General features: G+C 41.0%; 1 protein-coding gene across 1 annotated transcript in view; it reads left to right on the top strand.

The window, feature by feature from the left end:
• Window positions 1-17697, top strand: part of igf1rb (insulin-like growth factor 1b receptor) — a 42388-nt gene extending 24691 nt beyond the window's left edge. The window contains exons 3-21 of the mRNA XM_062389533.1: window positions 640-943; window positions 1324-1460; window positions 2644-2788; window positions 4101-4309; window positions 4539-4665; window positions 5474-5709; window positions 6285-6452; window positions 6547-6754; window positions 7571-7878; window positions 7973-8106; window positions 8744-8903; window positions 9038-9137; window positions 9652-9722; window positions 9813-10042; window positions 10285-10392; window positions 10859-11021; window positions 11687-11816; window positions 11968-12102; window positions 13202-17697. Coding sequence (XP_062245517.1) covers window positions 640-943; window positions 1324-1460; window positions 2644-2788; window positions 4101-4309; window positions 4539-4665; window positions 5474-5709; window positions 6285-6452; window positions 6547-6754; window positions 7571-7878; window positions 7973-8106; window positions 8744-8903; window positions 9038-9137; window positions 9652-9722; window positions 9813-10042; window positions 10285-10392; window positions 10859-11021; window positions 11687-11816; window positions 11968-12102; window positions 13202-13727 — 3599 coding nt within the window. The 3' untranslated portion in view covers window positions 13728-17697. The remainder of the gene's footprint in view (window positions 1-639; window positions 944-1323; window positions 1461-2643; window positions 2789-4100; window positions 4310-4538; window positions 4666-5473; window positions 5710-6284; window positions 6453-6546; window positions 6755-7570; window positions 7879-7972; window positions 8107-8743; window positions 8904-9037; window positions 9138-9651; window positions 9723-9812; window positions 10043-10284; window positions 10393-10858; window positions 11022-11686; window positions 11817-11967; window positions 12103-13201) is intronic.
• Window positions 17698-18400: the final 703 nt, after the last annotated feature.

The raw sequence follows: 18400 nt of genomic DNA, 5'->3' as shown, positions 1-18400 counted from the left end.
CTGAGGACTCACTGCTTGTGATTATTTGTGAGGCTCTTTCATTTGCTAAAAATGGGGTAATGCATCTTTACTCTGTGTTCTTGTTGTTGGAATTAGATCACAAGAACAGGGAGACTCAGGCAGGTTGTCTGTAATACATTAAGCAGATGTATATTTTAACTAGAGCTGCTTATTATTGTCATGATTAATTGAAAGTCTAAAGGATGAGGAAAAATATTCATCAGCGCCACGTGCGACGTCTGTAGTTGTCTTGATTCGTCCGACCGACAATCCCAAACCCCAAGGAAACCCCCATCCTTCCTGCTACAATAGATCTAGATCAACACTCTGAACTTATATTACAAAAAAAACATGGAGCTTCTAGCCTTTTACAATCTAGGAAACATTTTAGAATATATTTTGTTGCATAGTTATTAACCTGAAAACTGCTTTATCAATATTAATATAGCCTATTTACTGTGTTCTGGACAACAGTGATATGCTAATACTGCATGAAAAGCTGCCTCCCTAAGTGTACCATGGAGTAGTATCGAATGGATGTCCTTTCGTGTCTTACTGTCACTTATGATTTGTAGGGAAAAATATTAACTGATATATGTTTTTAGTAAATAACTCCCCTTGTCTCTGTCTCCCCATCAGAATGCCCCGAGAAGTGTGTTCAGCGAGCGTGCACAGCGAACGGCGAGTGCTGTCACCCTCAGTGTCTAGGCAGCTGCACAGTCCCCCTTAACGACACAGCATGTGCTGCATGCGTGCATTACTACCACCAAGGACGCTGTGTGGCCGACTGCCCTCCCGGCACCTACAAGTTCGAGGGCTGGCGCTGCATCAGTGCAGAGCTTTGCTCCAAAGTCCACCTTCCAGAGTTCGACAGCTTCATCATCCACAGTGGAGAGTGCATGCCAGAATGCCCGTCTGGGTACACACGCACTACACTCAACAGGTAAGCCGTAGTCTACCCTGATCTAGGCTGGAATGGAGCCACTTGGTGGAGGTACTCTGATTGTTGGTCTGACATTGGCACCAGTTACACACCCTGTCATTAGTCTTCATTCTTAAGTTTGATCAGGGCAAGAATAGAGTTTAATTCAACAGCTATGATAATAAGACGCTATTTTGTTTATTATAAGTTTCTGGTTTAATCTTGTAATAAACTGGCTGGTCCTGTGAAACACTCGACATAAACTGTATCAGGGACAGAAATAAAAAGTAAAAGGTCAGGAGAGACTTTAAAGACTAAAGTCAAGCATAGGTGACAGTGAACTGACGTACTGCACATTTAGCACCTCCTGTCTCTCACTATCACTCTCTGTCTGTCTCCAGTATGACCTGTACAGCCTGTGATGGTCTGTGTGATAAAGTGTGTGAGGAGAAGGTCATTGACTCCATGGACGCTGCTCAGTCTCTCAAAGGCTGCACTGTTATTAAAGGCAACCTGCATATCAACATCCGCCGAGGCCGTAAGTACCGCAGCACGATACCACAAAAACATGACACCTAATATTCCCACTGCTTCAGTGTTGGTATGATAATGATGAAGACGTTATTCATAAGTTTCCTCTTGTATTTTAAAATGACTTGGGGTCTAAATCATCTTTTTGTATTTTTATTAGCCGATTAATCCAGAAATCTCCATATATGGTTCGAATATCTTTTGAACCATTCTTCCTATAGGCTTCACACTTGTGAAGCGTATTGTTGCTTTGTTGAATGTGGTGCGATTTGGACTTGAGATACATTAAATATTTATACAATTTTGATGAACAGCGCTCTCTAGCAGTGGCGGCTGGGACTGCACTCATAACTGTAAGTTACGCTGGTGATCACAACATTGTCTTCTGAGTAATGTGCGCTCTCTCGACAATGCCAACGACAGCCGATTCTGTAGTTTGCGGAGTTCAGCTCTGTTTACTGAGTCGAGCATCACCGAACTCTCAACAAGCAGGTGAACAGCTCTCCTTGTTGCAGCAAGGGCACTTTCGTGTTCTGTGCTAGCAGAGGCAACGCCAGGATTAGCCCTGAAAGACTAGGAAGTCAAAGATGACTGCGTCAGGTTTTCTCAGTGGCGGATGCCCAGGTTTAGAGGGCAGGCCGTTTATAGGGTAGATCTATTAAATACAATTTAATAATTGCTGCATTTAAATGAAGATTTATTCAACCCTCATATACTATCCCCTTTAGCAAATAAAAGTGTTTGAAGATTAAGTATGTTTTTGCTTAAGTAGATTGTGTTGGTTAAGTTGTTTTATTTTTTTTTATCAAAAAACTAATCTCTGTAATTCTTGTGAAATAGTTGAAATCTTGTTCATCAGTCCTGATTATCTAAACTCCAGATATCAGTGCAGTTAATCAGTAGATCACTACTAGGAACTGTTTAATTTGAAAAAATCCTATTCAATGAGGCAAATAGGGCAACAAACAATTGAAGGGAAAAAACTGTAGCAGATAGAAGATGTAAATCAGATGAAGAGGTTTTCAGTATGTCTCTCAACAAATGCCTCAAATACGCAAGCTCTATTTACCTCAAACATCATGGTGTCATCAACCGAGTTAAGTCAGTGATGAAAACTGAGTGTGTAAATTATAAATAAGATACGTGTATACATAATTAATAACAGGAGTTTGTCTGTTTGTATGTTTTAGACAACATGGTGGCAGAGCTGGAGAGTTTCACTGGTTTAATTCAGAGGGTGACGGGATACGTGCGGATCCGACACTCTCACACTCTGAGCTCCCTGGCCTTCCTCCGCAGCCTCAGATACATCGACGGAGAAGAACTTCTGGATGAGTATGAACATGCACACACACACACACAGATGTTAATATATGGTCACACTCCTAAGTTAAGCTCTGCTCTCTTGGTCATTCACATTTATAAATTAATGAAAGAGGATTCCCTTGAAAGGGTGTTTACTCTAAACCACTTTCAGACATGCACTTCTGAAAAACTCTAACAGTGGAGTCCATGTCTTATCCTGAGTTTGCCTTTCACATATTCACAACGCAGCAGAAGATTATCCTCACAACAACAGGCAGGATGTGATATGTTAATTCCACTGCGCGACACTTGTTGTTAACAACACTTCAACTCTGGCTCTTGAATCTTTTTCTCATATCAAGTTTACATCTTCATCTTTTGTTTTGTTAAATTTTGCGTCTGCACAACGTGAGAAACATTATCATCGATCACAATGAATCCTCTGGATAAGTTCTGGCTGTATTCTAGCATGGGCTTATTCTGACATAATCCAGAGTTTTTGCTGGGTGATGGCAGGAAGAACTTGCGAAAAGGTCCACAGCCTCTGTCAAGGACATTTTCCTTCTCACATCCAACCCATCTGGATAATTTCGGCAGGGGCCGTATGGGAAAGCAGCTCTAGTGATTATTCTCAGCATCAGTCAGACTCAAAAACTGATGTTTTGTTGCAACACACAAATGTGAGGAAAGAACCTTGTGTTTGTTTTATAATTTGGTTAGTCAAGGTCATCACTGAAATGTTATTTTGTCTGTGAGGGTGCAGACTGGATCGAAGACATACTTCCATGTTTTGGTTTGAATAACTGTTCTGTCACCAAAGTATATAAAAAAAGCCTCACTCAAGAATCTTGTTTTTAACTTGTACGATTATCAAATGCATATCCCCCTTTTTATATAAGACCTTGGATGCAGCTTAACTTAGAACCGTCCACAGAAAGGCTCTCTCAGGGTCATGGAGTGGCCATCACTCCCCTCTCTGTCTGCTTCTCCTTGAGCTCATGGGAATCTTAGCATCCCAAGGCACACATTACAGTCATTCCTGGATGTCTGGGTGTTACCCAATGACTCATACAAGCTCCTCTCCCCTTTTCTCCTCTATACCCCTGTATCCCCTCTTCTCATTTCCTCTGTAAACCCCCCCCTTTCTTAGACACCTCATTGTGCATTTTTTCCATTAGGAAATGAAATAAGGCATTGTTCTTGGTGGGAAAATTGGTCAACAGCTTGGCACGAATTCCGATACACACATAACCTTAAGCAGAAACAGTACACAGTGAATATAAAAGTAAGAGACTCATTGTTGACTATCTTTCATTCATCCTCTCCTCTTTCCACCCTCCAGCATGTACGCCTTCTATGCGTTTGACAACCAGCAGCTCCAGTATCTTTGGGACTGGAAACAGCACAATCTCACCATCAAAACAGGAAAGCTGTACTTCAGAGCCAACCCGAAGCTGTGCAGGTCTGAGATCCGCAACATGTGGAACAAAACGGGTATCCATGGCCGCTTTGATGAGAGCGATTTCCGAAACAACGGCGACCGAGCCAGCTGTAAGAGTCAAATGAGCATTAGTCTTACAACCACAAAAATGTAAATTGCTATATCCAGTACATGTGCAGGAGATAATCTACTGTTTCCAAACACCTCCTGAGTCTGATGGTGCTCTGCACCATGTGTCAGTATTTACTGCATTACTCTGTCAACATGACTAATTGCTGCACATTTGAACAGAAACATATTGAAGTACTTGATTTTAACTGTGTTCCCACTCCCGCCTAGGTGAAAGCACTATCCTGACGTTTAAGTCCAACACCACCAGCAGCACACGGATCAAACTGATCTGGCAGCGGTACCGACCTCCTGACTACAGGAACCTCATCAGCTTTATTGTCTACTACAAGGAGGCGTAAGTGTTTCAGAGTAGCCTCAGTCATTGGCTTCTGATTGTAGCAGTGATAGGAACTGCAACTCAATTTCCCCAGCTTATTTTTACACTGGTCAACAGGATTTCAAATGCACTGAGCAATAAATAAAATAAACAAGATAAACAGTGGGTCGCACAAAGTCTAAGTTCATGTGCCATCACATCGTTAGAGGAGAATATTACAGTACAGCACCGTAGTTAAATATTAATGAACAAAAGGAATATGGAAAACACAATTTTTTTTCCTAATTGAACCAACTTTCTTTTCAATCAAGATGTAAAGTGCAAATAAAAAAACATGTGATAGAAACACCTGGTGTTTTATTTAATGCTGTTTAGCGTTCGTTTGCATCAGTTTTATACATAAACACAAGAATAAAAAAACATCAATGGAATCCAATATCAAAAAATGACTATACAGTAAATACACAAACATTCATTGCCCTTTACATTCCAACACCTGGTAGTTGAATGCGCATCATGATGTAATTTAGAAAAAGTGCAGCATCAGCTGTTAGACTGCCAAAGTAAAGACAAAAAAGAAGTTGGTCACCAGTTTGTGTTTCATCAACGCGGATCAGAGCCGATAAAAACTTGTGTTAACTGCAGAGTCATTTGATAGTTAATGCTGATTATATCTATTCTTATTGCCGAAAAAAGATTCATGTTAGTAGTGGTCAGTTGTTTTTTGATCTCTGGAAAAGGGGCTTATATTACATGAATGTAACTGATATTAACAAATTTAAAAGGTTCATGATTATCTATTAACCTCATTTCTTCTTCTTTCCAGGCCATTCCAGAACATCACAGAGTTCGAGGGGCAGGACGGCTGTGGCTCCAACAGCTGGAACATGGTGGACGTGGAGCTGAGGCTGGACAAGAACTCTGACCCTGGTGTTCTGCTGTCTGGTCTGAAACCCTGGACGCAGTATGCCGTCTTCGTCAAGGCTATCACACTGATGGTTGAGGACAAACATATGCCGAGTGCCAAGAGCAAGGTTGTCTACATCCGCACAAGACCCTCAGGTAAACATAGACTGAGAGTAGAGAAAACACAGTACTATGTTAATATGATCCTAGAATGGCTTCAAATGATCTAGAGGCGCTAAAATAGTGAAACTCTTTTTAACTAAACCTCCATTAAATCTCTCAAACTTTCATCAGGCATGAGTGTTGAGGGAAGGTCAGACCATCGTAGTGTTAGGAAGTTTTAAAATACGATTATATACTAATGGACATTAGATTTCCCTTGTTGAACTGTGATATTAACCGACTCTACACATGGGATTTTTGCGATAACATTCCTGGGTATAATCCAGATGTAATGTAAGGAGATGAGGAAGAGAGTTTTTAAATAAACACAGCTGCAACCCAAAGAGATGGAGAAAACCCCATTTACAAAAACTATAATACAATTAGTGTGCTTTAAACAAATCCAGCTGCAGAGGAAAGATGTAGCAGTGCTGTGATGTCAGTGAATCACATCTGCACCAACCCTGAAGGAGAGACGTTTCCTAAAAGTTGTTTGAAATCAGGTTTCTCTAGCAGCCACATGGTGACGACTCTGAGGTCAGAATAATTTAAACTTTTATCTCTCTCAGCGCCCTCCATGCCTCAGGATGTGCGGGCATACTCTAACTCCTCGACGCAGCTGCTTGTGCGTTGGTCGCCCCCCATCGCACCAAATGGAAACCAGACTTATTACCTGGTCAGATGGCAGCAACAAAACGAAGACAGAGAGCTGTACCAACACAACTACTGCTCTAAAGGTGCGCACATAGATGGACACACAACTTCATCACTCAACTCTACTGCTCGTTGTGTACATTTGTCATGAAACACATCCTCCTACTCCTCCTGCAGATCTGAAGATTCCCATAAGGATTGCTGCCATAGGTGTGGGAGACCAGGAAGAGGACACCAAGCCCACTAAACCGGATCCTGAGGGGGGAGATAAAGGTCCATGTTGCCCCTGCCCCAAGTCAGTGGAGGACCTGGAGGCAGAAGCTGCTGACGCCTCCTACCGAAAGGTCTTTGAAAACTTCCTGCACAACTCAATTTTTACACCAAGGTAAGCTACACATCATCATTATCTCATTGATTAGCCAAGCCTTTTTTGTCTAAAAAAGGCTTGGCTAACACATGTTTTTGTGCAATATCCCTATAAATGCAGTTAGCCATCAAGAGCTGTCTTTTGCCATGATATAATAATGTTAAGTCTTAAACAACAAAAAAGGGAAGAGGGCCCAACATAACCCTGACCATAGTCAAACAACCTTGTTTTTCTATCTTTGTGAGGACACACATTGACATAATCCATTCCCTAGCCCCTTACCCTAACCTACAAGTTTTCTCCATTTGATAGAACTATTCAAAGTTCTTAAAGAAAGAGTTTATAATTCCCCCCTAAAAATAGGAATATGATTGAAGATAACAACTTCAAAACTTTGAAAGGGTCCATTCATTCAGATACAAAGCATGGTCCACGTTGAGGTGATAAGAATAATTAACTCCTTTTCTATTTAAGCACAAAAACATTTAATACACATGCTCCTGGAACAACTTGGTAACTGTTCTTTGCACTCTGGTCAAGTTTGGATGTTTTGGAAGTGGTCTGATGTCACATGTTAACATAAACATTGCTAGTGTACGTTCCAGTGTGACAAGATCAGTTGAGCTGTTCAGTCATTTTATTCATGCCTTAGTTTAACTGGTTTAACAAGTTTCACCCCAACTTGTGATGACAGAGGGAATATACCTCACACATTCTGAGCTGAGGGATGATTTTTAGTAACTGTGACATCGACATTGAAATAAAACGCAGTAAAGAGTCAAAATCTAAATTCCTCCCTCCTTCTCCCCTTGTATCTCCACCATTCTCTTCCAGGCCTCCAGATCGTCGCCGCAGAGATCTCTTTGGCATCGCCAACTCCACTCACTCCCACCGCAACCGTCTGCACACCAACAGCAGCACTGTCCCTCCTCTCCAGGCCGCTGTTAACAGCAGCACCCTGGCTGACGTGGAGCCAGCTGACAGAGAGTTTTCTTTCACGGAGCAAGCTGTGACGGAGCGCAGGCTGCAGATCTCTGGCCTGCAGCCGTTCACTGTTTACCGCATTGACATTCACGCCTGCAATCGACAGGTCCAGCGTTGCAGCGCGGCAGAGTTTGTCTTCTCCAGAACCAAGCCTGCAGGTAAGAGAAGTGTAACTCAACCACTGTGAGGTTAACAGTGTTGTTGTTTTTGTCATTTGGCTACAATGCTAACCTTTATTCCTGTGTTTTCCAGAAAAGGCTGACGACATTCCGGGCCAGGTGACCTTGGAGGGCCATGAGGACTGGGTGTTTCTGCGCTGGCCAGAGCCACCACGACCCAATGGACTCATCCTCATGTATGAGATCAAGCTTAAGCTGGCTGCTGAGGTAAAACAACATCTCCACATCGTCACTCGCCTCCTGCTGGAGGAACATTTATTTAAAAGATGTCAAAATTTATCAAAGTAAATAATTTATTTATTAGAGGGGTCCACATTTTAATAAAATATTGGTGGACCCATCTGTTTGACCTGTAATTTAGTTTGAGGAAAATCAATATCCTCTTCATGCATAAATGACTTTAGCTTTATGCATGGATGGATTAGTGTGAATCAAAACTATCCTCTTGAACTTGAAAGACTTGTCTGCATTAACTGTGTTTATATTTTTGATAGATATGATTTGTTAGTGATGCTAAATGAATGTATGCTATGAAACGGACATTTGATAAGAATGTATCCAGTTAACAGGAGTGATATGTTTATACCTAAGAAACTTTCTTAATAGACGACAGCAGGTTTGCATAAATATTAACCAAGCAACTGGCCCAATGAACATAGATGTCTTACTATTCATCAGTTAGAGATTACACCTGAGAATACTCTTAATTGTCATTGCTCATTAAAAATTAAAAACAGCAGGTCATGGATTCTGTTTTGGATTAGTTCAATAATTCTGTGAATTGTAAGTTTAATTTTTTCTCTCTTTTCATCACTGTGTGTGTGGGTGTTTGTGCTTGTGTCAGACTGAGAAACACGAGTGTGTCTCTGGTCAGATGTATCAGGCCCAGCGTGGCGTTCGGCTTTCCAACCTCAGTCCAGGAAACTACTCAGTCAGAGTGAGAGCCACGTCGTTGGCTGGCAACGGCTCCTGGACACATGTTGTGGATCTCTTTGTAGCTGAACGTAAGAGACACACTCCCTACATCTGCACACTGCGATTCTCCCTCCCAATTTTTTCCCAGTTTTCTAATAACACACACTATATGTAACACTTTAAACCGAAACAACAACAGTAATTAAAATGTTCGACCCAACAGGATATGAGAAAGTCCTCTATGCTATGATCTTCATTCCCATCGCCATCATCCTCTTCATCTGCCTGCTGGTCACAATGCTGGTGGCCTTCAACAGGAAAAGGTGTGTGATTCTGTGTATTGTAGTAATATGTATATAGAGCATAGTTTCTTCACTCATAAATATCTTAATACAAAATGCATTCAAAGAAAACCTGTTGAAGCTGAGTGACCGCGCCAAGCCGAACCAAAGCAGCAGTCCTATAATATAAACACCAATATAATGTATATAATATAATGATATTTTTTAATAGATTGTTTTAGGTCCAGAAGATATTTTGGTTAGTCTCTCTTAACCGCTATCTGCATGTGTGGTTTATAGCGATCAAACTGTAATAGACACCAAATAAATAAACTGTAATCTTTTTTTTATTGAATCAATTAATGCTAAAATCAATTCCTCCAGCCCCTGTAGCTTTTAAACTGAAATGATTCTGTACTATGTTATTTTGGAAACAGATATCTATGATGGTACTCAATGCAGATCCCAAAAGTATATAAGTGTATTGTGTGAGTGTAAAGTTAAATGCAAGTTTGTATATTGCCAAAACTTCTGTTTTTTTTTTTTATTTGGTCAGGAATAGCGACCGTCTTGGAAACGGAGTCCTGTATGCCTCAGTCAATCCAGAGTACTTCAGTGCTGCAGAAAGTGAGTGAAATATTAATGTGACTAATGTGGTGCAGAGTTTTATTGTGTATTGTGAGTTTTAATACATGAATCTTTTCACCTTGTGTTCAGTGTATGTACCAGATGAGTGGGAGGTGGCGCGGGAGAAGATCACCCTGAGTCGAGAGCTTGGCCAGGGCTCGTTTGGCATGGTGTATGAAGGCCTGGCGAAGGGCGTGGTCAAAGACGAGCCAGAGACACGAGTCGCCATCAAGACTGTCAACGAGTCCGCCAGCATGAGGGAGAGAATAGAGTTTCTCAATGAAGCCTCCGTCATGAAGGAGTTCAACTGTCACCATGTGGTACGTACACACCCAAGCACAGACATCCAAAGACATGACATGCACACATACACACACACATCATCCACAGGGATCCTTAAACATTAGGCCACTGTATGTTCCTCCTCTTTGTCCTGAGACTTTTAAACCATAAGAGAATAAACAAATGTTTGAATCCATATTAGTGTATTGAAAAACAAACATCAGTTTCTTCAGGGGACAAGATTGTGAGTCCTCATTGCGATGTGTTGTGTTTATTGCAGGTTCGTCTCCTGGGAGTGGTCTCTCAGGGTCAGCCCACTCTGGTCATCATGGAGCTGATGACACGAGGAGACCTTAAGAGTTACTTGCGCTCCCTCCGACCTAAAGAGGTACTGTCTGACTTATTAACTGCATCTGCTTCTTCCAACTAGAGAGAGCTGGTGGTCAGCCATCCGTTTGGCTGTAATGGTTAATTTATTCCTCTGCTACTATTGAAGCGTTGTCTCTGGTTGTGTGGGAGTGTGATAACCTAGGGCAACTTACCAGCCGTCCTGCCCACTTGTCATGGATGTTGGATCAAATACACCACATTCAGTAACCTATGATAAATGGATTCAGCTTGACCGATTTATTTGTTTATCTTTTTAGTTGTGATTTATAAAGACGTGGTTAAGACCGCTAAACTGTCAATTATCAAGCCTCAATTACATTTCTGTGTCACAAGGGTTTAATAATTACATTTTAGGAACCATTGCCAATTAAGTTTTTGTATTCTAAGACTCAGATATTTAACCATCATGACCTTGTTCTTCACGTACAACTTACTCTTCTCTCTGTCGTTCTTTCTGTCTGCAGCAGCAGTGGACGAGCCTGTCTCTCCCTCCTCTGAAGAAGATGCTTCAGATGGCAGGGCAGATCGCTGATGGCATGGCGTACCTCAACGCCAACAAGTTTGTCCACAGAGATCTGGCAGCCAGGAACTGCATGGTGGCTGAGGACTTCATCGTTAAGATTGGAGGTAAAGCACTGTAGGGGCATCAGAGGTCACCGTCACCTGAGAAACTGAAGAGGGAGGGAGTTCAGAGCAGGCTCATCAAGTGGAAATTAAATGGTGGCTACTTGACAACCAGACTATCAAGGGAACATTAATCCAAGTTAGAGTATTTCATGGTTACATATTTCACATCTGATGCTTTAAAAAGTTAACGTTTCACCTAATGTATTGTTGGCAGATTTCTCCCCTGTGCCTGGCTGTGATGCAATATAATCCATTCTCAAGGAAAGTTTCAAATTATAAACAAAAACATGATGTGAAATAGACCTGGAAATAAAATGTGGATCGGAACCCGTATAGGTCCTGGGTTATACATCTAATCCTAGAGGTGAAGTGAACCTTCTAAAACCAGCGGTGTACATGTGTCCACACCTTTTCATCGTGTGTGACTTTATTACCAGCACAGAGTGATCTGTTAAGGATCATGCTTACAGTAATATGCCTTGGTGAATTACCTTGTTAAATGTCGCCCTCCAATGTAATTTGGACCACACAACAGACAACATGTAGAATAACACGAAGTATGGAGACATTTTACATCCAGTGTCTGGTTTGTTATGTGGCCAGATTTGCCTTTGTTCCAGTTTTTCACTTTTGTCTATTTCACTTCGGTTTGTGTGTAATTTTAGATTTTGGCATGACCAGAGACATATATGAGACGGATTACTACCGCAAAGGTGGTAAGGGTCTGCTCCCTGTCCGCTGGATGTCACCAGAGTCCCTGAAGGATGGAGTCTTCACGATTAACTCTGATATTTGGTGAGCAGACACACACACAGACACATATATACACACACACACGGCTGCTTCTTTTTCTGTGTTAACTGCTTTCAAAACTGTCTTCTTATCATAACTGTGATAATGGAAGTCATACTCTTTTACCACCTCCTCCCTCTGTCCCCCTGTGTAGGTCTTTTGGGGTTGTACTGTGGGAGATTTCCACTCTGTCTGAGCAGCCGTACCAGGGTCTGTCAAATGAGCAGGTGCTCCGCTTTGTCATGGACGGAGGGCTGCTGGAGAAACCACAAAGCTGTCCTGACATGCTGTAAGACACAAACACACACACTTCTCTGCAGAGAAACACATCAACACACGACTGACCTACAAACTACTATCTGGGCATCTTGTTTTCTTCTACTCCACTAGCTCAATCATACATGACTTCTATTCATTCTCACAAACAGTTAAGCTTTTCTGCTGCTCCGCCTCAGCCTGCGGGTCGTTGGGATTTTCACACCACAGCCCTTCTGTTCGTCACTGTGCACTCTTGTGTTTTCCGTGATGTGTTTGTACTTAATATGAAAGAGCCTGAGTATAAACCCACATCAAAAGAGCTGTGAACGTTGCAGATAAATTTGGCCACCAACCACAAAAACATTGAGGGTGGTGGAGTCATGAGGAGAACAAATGTGAAGCCACAGGGTTTGTTGTGAGAATAATGATGAGGGCTTGCTTTCAAAATCCACTCTCTGTTCATGTGAGGGTTCTCTAACAGCAAACAAACACATATACGCTTACATCTACTACATAATGTTGTATCCACTTAAAGGTACAGTTCGACAATTCAGAAAATAAACTTCCTACATTAAAATAATTGTAAGATAATATCTTGTAAAAAGTGCTTTACTATTTAAATTGTTGTGTACACTGTGACAAATTAATAGCTTAGCAATGAATACAACTTTTTTACATCAAATTGTGTCAAACAAATAATAGCCCTCACCGACCTGTCCCAAGTCAGTAGATTACATATTGTGATTGAACAGGGGGTCCAGTACTGGAACTCACCTGCAGCATGCTCTCCTGTAGGAAATAACAGCAAGAAGAACTTGTATTTTAGATCGGCCCACCTATGCAGGATTTCTCAGTGATCGTCAGTGTGACTGTTACTGATGGAACCATCGTCAATGTGCTTGTGTGTACTATTTTAAATAAACACCCTATATATGGCCATCAATATTGATACCATGTTAAGCTTCCACAAATAAAGGATTATATAGTTAACACTGTAAGTACACTGAAAGTAAAACTTTTAACCACAGATTAAATACTCTGTCACAGATGACAGGCTCAACCTAAAGAAGCTTTAGCATGTTGGTAAGAGGAGCTAACGTTTGTGTGTGTGTGCGCTTGTGTGTGCCTAGGTTCGAACTGATGCGAATGTGTTGGCAGTTCAATCCTAAAATGCGTCCAGCCTTTGTGGAGATTATCAGCAGCATCAAGGATGAACTGGAGCCGTCGTTCAAAGAGGTTAGTTTCTTCTACAGCGCTGACAACAAGCCGACCGAGGAGCAGCAGGTCCACCTGGACAAAATGGACAGCATTGAAGATGTTCCTCTGGACCAACCTTCGTCCACACAGCCACAGCAATCCCTGGTCCCCCAACAGACCCCGCCCTCCCCGAGCTCAGAGGCTCCACCTGTCCCCTCACTGAGCCCCAGCTCCCCTTCCTCTCCCTGTACATCAACCGCCGCCATGGACAAGCAGGCGACAGGCCAGCAGGCGGGCAACGGGCTGTCGGGTCCGAGCCTTGCAGCAGGGTCAGAGCTCGGGACAGGCGCGGGCGCCACAATGCGGCCATCTCTGGAGGATCTGCCGCCGTATGCACACATGAACGGTGGACGCAAAAACGAAAGGGCCATGCCCCTCCCGCAGTCGTCTGCTTGCTGATGGGATAGACACACCCACCAGACTGCCCCCTGCTGCTCTGCAGGACCTGATGTCACAGTGGGTGTGATCTTTTAAAAAAAGTATTGATAATATAGATAAAACACCAAAACCATACCTACTATCTGGGCGTGGTTACTCAGAGAGGAGCAAAGACTCACAGGAAGTCGGAGGAACTGTTTCTGTTACTGTTAGTTCATGCTCTGCTGTAACTCCATTCACTCTTTTCATATTATTCTACTTGAGGTTTCTACCAGCTGGCTGTCAGATGTGACACTGCCCTCGCTGCTAAGTGGAAAGACCAAAAAAAGAAAGGAAAAAAAAAAAAAACAGTAAAAGACAGGAAAATATAAAAATAATTGGGGGAGATCCCTCCGTCTCTCTCTCTTTATGGATCATCTTATTTTATAAATCGGTGTTTGCTACTTTTTTATATATATTTCCAAACAGAAAGACAAAATGTATAGGCCTTTATAAACAACTGGTGTTTTGATCCCTTTTGGGCGGGCATTATGGTGAAACTGTTAAGCATATCAAATAAAAAAAAAGATCAGCGTCTTCGTCTGTCGTTCAGTAGACTTGTTGCCGCAGGATGGGTCTCAGCATAATGCCAGGTCGACAGCCATTCTGCTGAATCTTAAACAACCAGGGGGAGAAAGGTCAAACCTGCCAAATTTGTTGCCAAAATTGTACTTTTTGTCAAAGGATCTCCTCTGCAGCCTTGCCCTGCAACACACCAGATGGAAAATGGAAGAAAATCAAAAGCACTTGGATTTGTTACCACACTGTTAGTTAATTTTTGATGACATGTCCCTCTACAGTCCTACACCACTCCTTTATTGCTGTTTGATACACACACACATACTGTACTATATCAGATTGACGTCATAGACAGAGGTAACATCAATTTATCTGAAATTCAGCCACATCCTGTGGCAAGTGCTGTTTCGTTACACTTTAACTGCCAATACAGTCAATAAGTCAAAATAAGTCAATAAAGAGGTGAGGACTGAAAAGGGAATGAAGCATAAAGAAGAAGATAAATATAAACACTAGATCTATAAAGGCGTTAGCTCCTTGTTCAAAGACCTTGCTGTATACAAAAGGGTATTTTTTTAGACAAGCCACTAGTCTCCAGCATTTACAACATCTTTACGTGGGCAGAGCATTTATTTACACACCAGTTGTTTTTGTCACTTTTCTAACTTTTGTATGGTAGGAGACATTTATCATGTACAGAACAAAGCTGCTATTCCTTATTTCTCTTGTGGTTGTAATATAGTTAATATCTATATATAAAAAGAGAACTCCTTCAGGTTGGATCTATGAACGTTTCCACTACAGTCCATTTTTGAATGCTTGTAACTGTATAAAGTATATCTGACCTAGTTTCTTTTCTGTGTTTGTGTAAAAAAGGTATGACAATTGAAATTGTGTGTTTTCAAAACACCTGTAATGTCCCCTCCCATCTGACGATAGGACAGCGATGGTGCCAGCGGCACTCAAAGTTCTCATGTTCTCATGTTCTATGGGACACATTCGAGCTCGGACCTCTAAGGTTTGGACTAGACCACCTCTACCCATCATCATACTCAGAGATTAAATCGTCACTGCTGAGTCCCAACTTAATCTCAGGTCAGAGAGAAAAGTCAAATCCTTTTCTACGTTCTTTTTTGTGCTGTCATACCCAGAGACATCCTGTGTCTCATTCTATGTCCCTCTGACTGGGTTATTGCATTTTCTCTCATCATTAGGCAAGAGCAATCTTTCTTACATCAGCCTGACACCAGAATAGGGTTTCCAAGTTTTCAATGGGTCCTTGCACTTCAATGAGTCTAAATACAACTGAATATATTAATAAATAATACTGTTAGGTAATCGAAATGGATCAATGGATTTTTTTTTTTTTACTTTGTTTTAAAGACCCGTCATTAACAATAAACTTTTAATGTTTGTTTTATAGTTCATATATATTTCACTCAGTGGATAAATTAATTCAAACTTAGCTTAAAGTTTTAATTTTTCAACTCCTTGTTTTCCATTTTCATGGTCTCCCTTCAAAATATATTCTTTATATGTCCCTTGTTTTTCGCGTGTATCATTATTTGACGCTAAAGCATTTTAGCCAACACACAAACGTCAACAGACTTAGCTAGCTAATGTGGCTCAAAGCTTTTTTATTTTACTTGGTTTATTTAGATGCATGCGTCATTAAATGACAAACAAAATTGATGGAGACATGCAACACAAATTTAGAGATTAAGAGAATTTATGATAACAAATGCATGATGCCTTCTTGCTAGTGTTAGCTAGCTAATTAGGCACATTTAGCTGCAGCTGGTTTGCTAGCTGAAAGCGGCTCTTTGTGTTTAGCTAGCAGTACTTTTAGGCAAGCTAGGCAGATGCTAGGCACACAGAAATGCTGGACTTTACCTATTAAACAAATACTGGACATGTTCTGTTATTAGCAACTCAACCTGACTTCGACAAGAGAGCTAACTGAAGGTCCCATGTGCTGAACATCTAAGAGTGTATCAGACAATATGAAGAGGTGTATAATCAGAGAGGACCACATAAAGTAGATATGTCTCATTAACTTCAAAACGTGGTGTTTTGATTTTCGCAGCCCAGATGTTTTTGGTTATTTATGTTACTTTTCATGTGAAGTGTTAAATCACTGTACAAATTCCCCACAAGTTTTTTTTTCCTTCTAGTATTGTATGTTCTTTTGCTATTTCGGGGGAAGGTTTCGTTGTTATTCATTCAACCATCCATCTACCTCACTGTTTTTTTTTTTTTTTTTTCCTTTTTCAATCTATATACATGTACAGAAAAAAAAAACATTTCATCTCTGTTGTTTGGCTTAAAATAGTCGTCTTAGTAAGAGCTGTTGATAAGGTCAAATTCAAACCAAACCATTCTCAGATCATTCCTAATAGATCATAAAGAAGAGTTCTGTAACTTTGTTGGTTGGGGGGGCTTACAATAGACTAAAAGGCTGGTTTTAATTCTCGGATGTTCGCCTGTGAGAGGCAGTGGCGTGTTCCTCCCTCTTGTGCGTTGCTGTTACTTTACCACATGCATCTGTTTTCTGGTGGGTCCTTTGCTTGACAAGAAAATAGGTCTATTCTCTATTTTTTAACAACAAAATGTAAACATGTTATTTTGTAATGAAACCCAACCGAACTTAAATATAAACAAGCAAAACTGATACTTAAACTTTCAATTTAGTTTTTGAGTTGCACAAATTCAAGTAAGTCATTTCTGGCTACCATATGTTTGGATCAGGTGTGACTTGAGAAACACCTCGAGTGTGAGGAGCTGGATAAAGATGTTGTATTTGTTTTTTTTATTACCACCATTACAGGAATTACAGGTACTGTTCCTTGTGTCTAGACCTGTTGCCGTGGTGATCATAATCCCAGAAAAAAACATCCTTCTCCCTTTTTCTTTTTTCACGAGTCTTCTTCCCACCCTCATGGGAATCATTGTAATTTCAGGCTGGGAGTCTCAGTGATATGAGACCTCCAGACCAGTCCGCCCACAGCAGCAGACTGTGGTGTTCGCGTGCCGGTTTGAACTGACGTGATGAGGTCATGATGGGTATTTCAGTGTTTGTGGTCTGATTTTTGCCTCACTTAAACCCACGAGCACCTCACAGAGCGGACTTCAAATTGAACAAATTTCTTCTCTTAGTATTTTTTGTTACACCGATGGCCAATTTGTTACCAAGATTTTGATGTGTGTAAATTATTCATAGCCTTCCAGCTCTTGTGTTTCAACTGCAATGATCTGTTAGACAAAAGCTCAATTTTTGGTTTTCTTTTGTACATGCTGTTGTAAGAATTTTTCCTGTTATCAATATAATCGGAGTACTGGGGAAATGATTGGCTGAAGGAAAAGAGGATGTCTGTTTCTCTGATTCTTTTTTTTCTACATGAGATTTAAGATGAATAAAAATGTATGCAAACTGTTTCGCTGCTCATGTTATTATGAACTGTGTGTCTTCTCTGCACCAAATGTTGCTACAGTCCAACTATTGCTAGTGAGGGTAAAATATCCAATCCTTCATATTCAGTTTAGCTGGTTGATTTTTTTTCAGTGCATTAAGGTCGCAGGGCAGAAACTTTCAGAGGCTGTGCAATGAACACAGTGTATACTTGAACAGCTCAAAAATCACCGGCATCCAACGTTTGTCATCCCTAAAAACAATTTACAATCTACCCATCTGAAGAGAAGTAGCTGCATGTTAGTGGTGTGCAGGTGAGGAATTTCTAATGCAATTCAGCTAAGTGACTTCCAAACGAGAGTACTGAGTCAATTGGATTACCAGCAGAGCCCAATAGTGGCAGAGCTAAAAATAAAACTGGATCTCCAACAGAAAGGTGTAAAAAGATGCAGAGAGACCCTATTCCAACTATGACTTAACATAATTAAGTAACTAAATATGAGTTTGATTCATTCATTTTGAAGCTGTTAGATCACACACTACAAGGTATTTCCTACACATTAATATATAACTAACTTTTTTGGTATGCAAATGCAACTTGCCTATGCCATACTTATGTGAATGTAGGACTTACAAAACAATATGTCTCAAAAGGGGGGAAAAAGTATATTTCAAGCAAGGACATTCTAAAGATTGAGTCATAGATAGACATGTGTTTAAATTTGAT

Source organism: Platichthys flesus, chromosome 1 (assembly GCF_949316205.1).
Source record: "Platichthys flesus chromosome 1, fPlaFle2.1, whole genome shotgun sequence".
Classification (NCBI taxonomy): Eukaryota; Metazoa; Chordata; class Actinopteri; order Pleuronectiformes; family Pleuronectidae; genus Platichthys; species Platichthys flesus.
The sequence above is the reverse complement of the archived record's forward strand: the minus strand, read 5'-3'. Positions and strand labels throughout refer to the sequence as shown.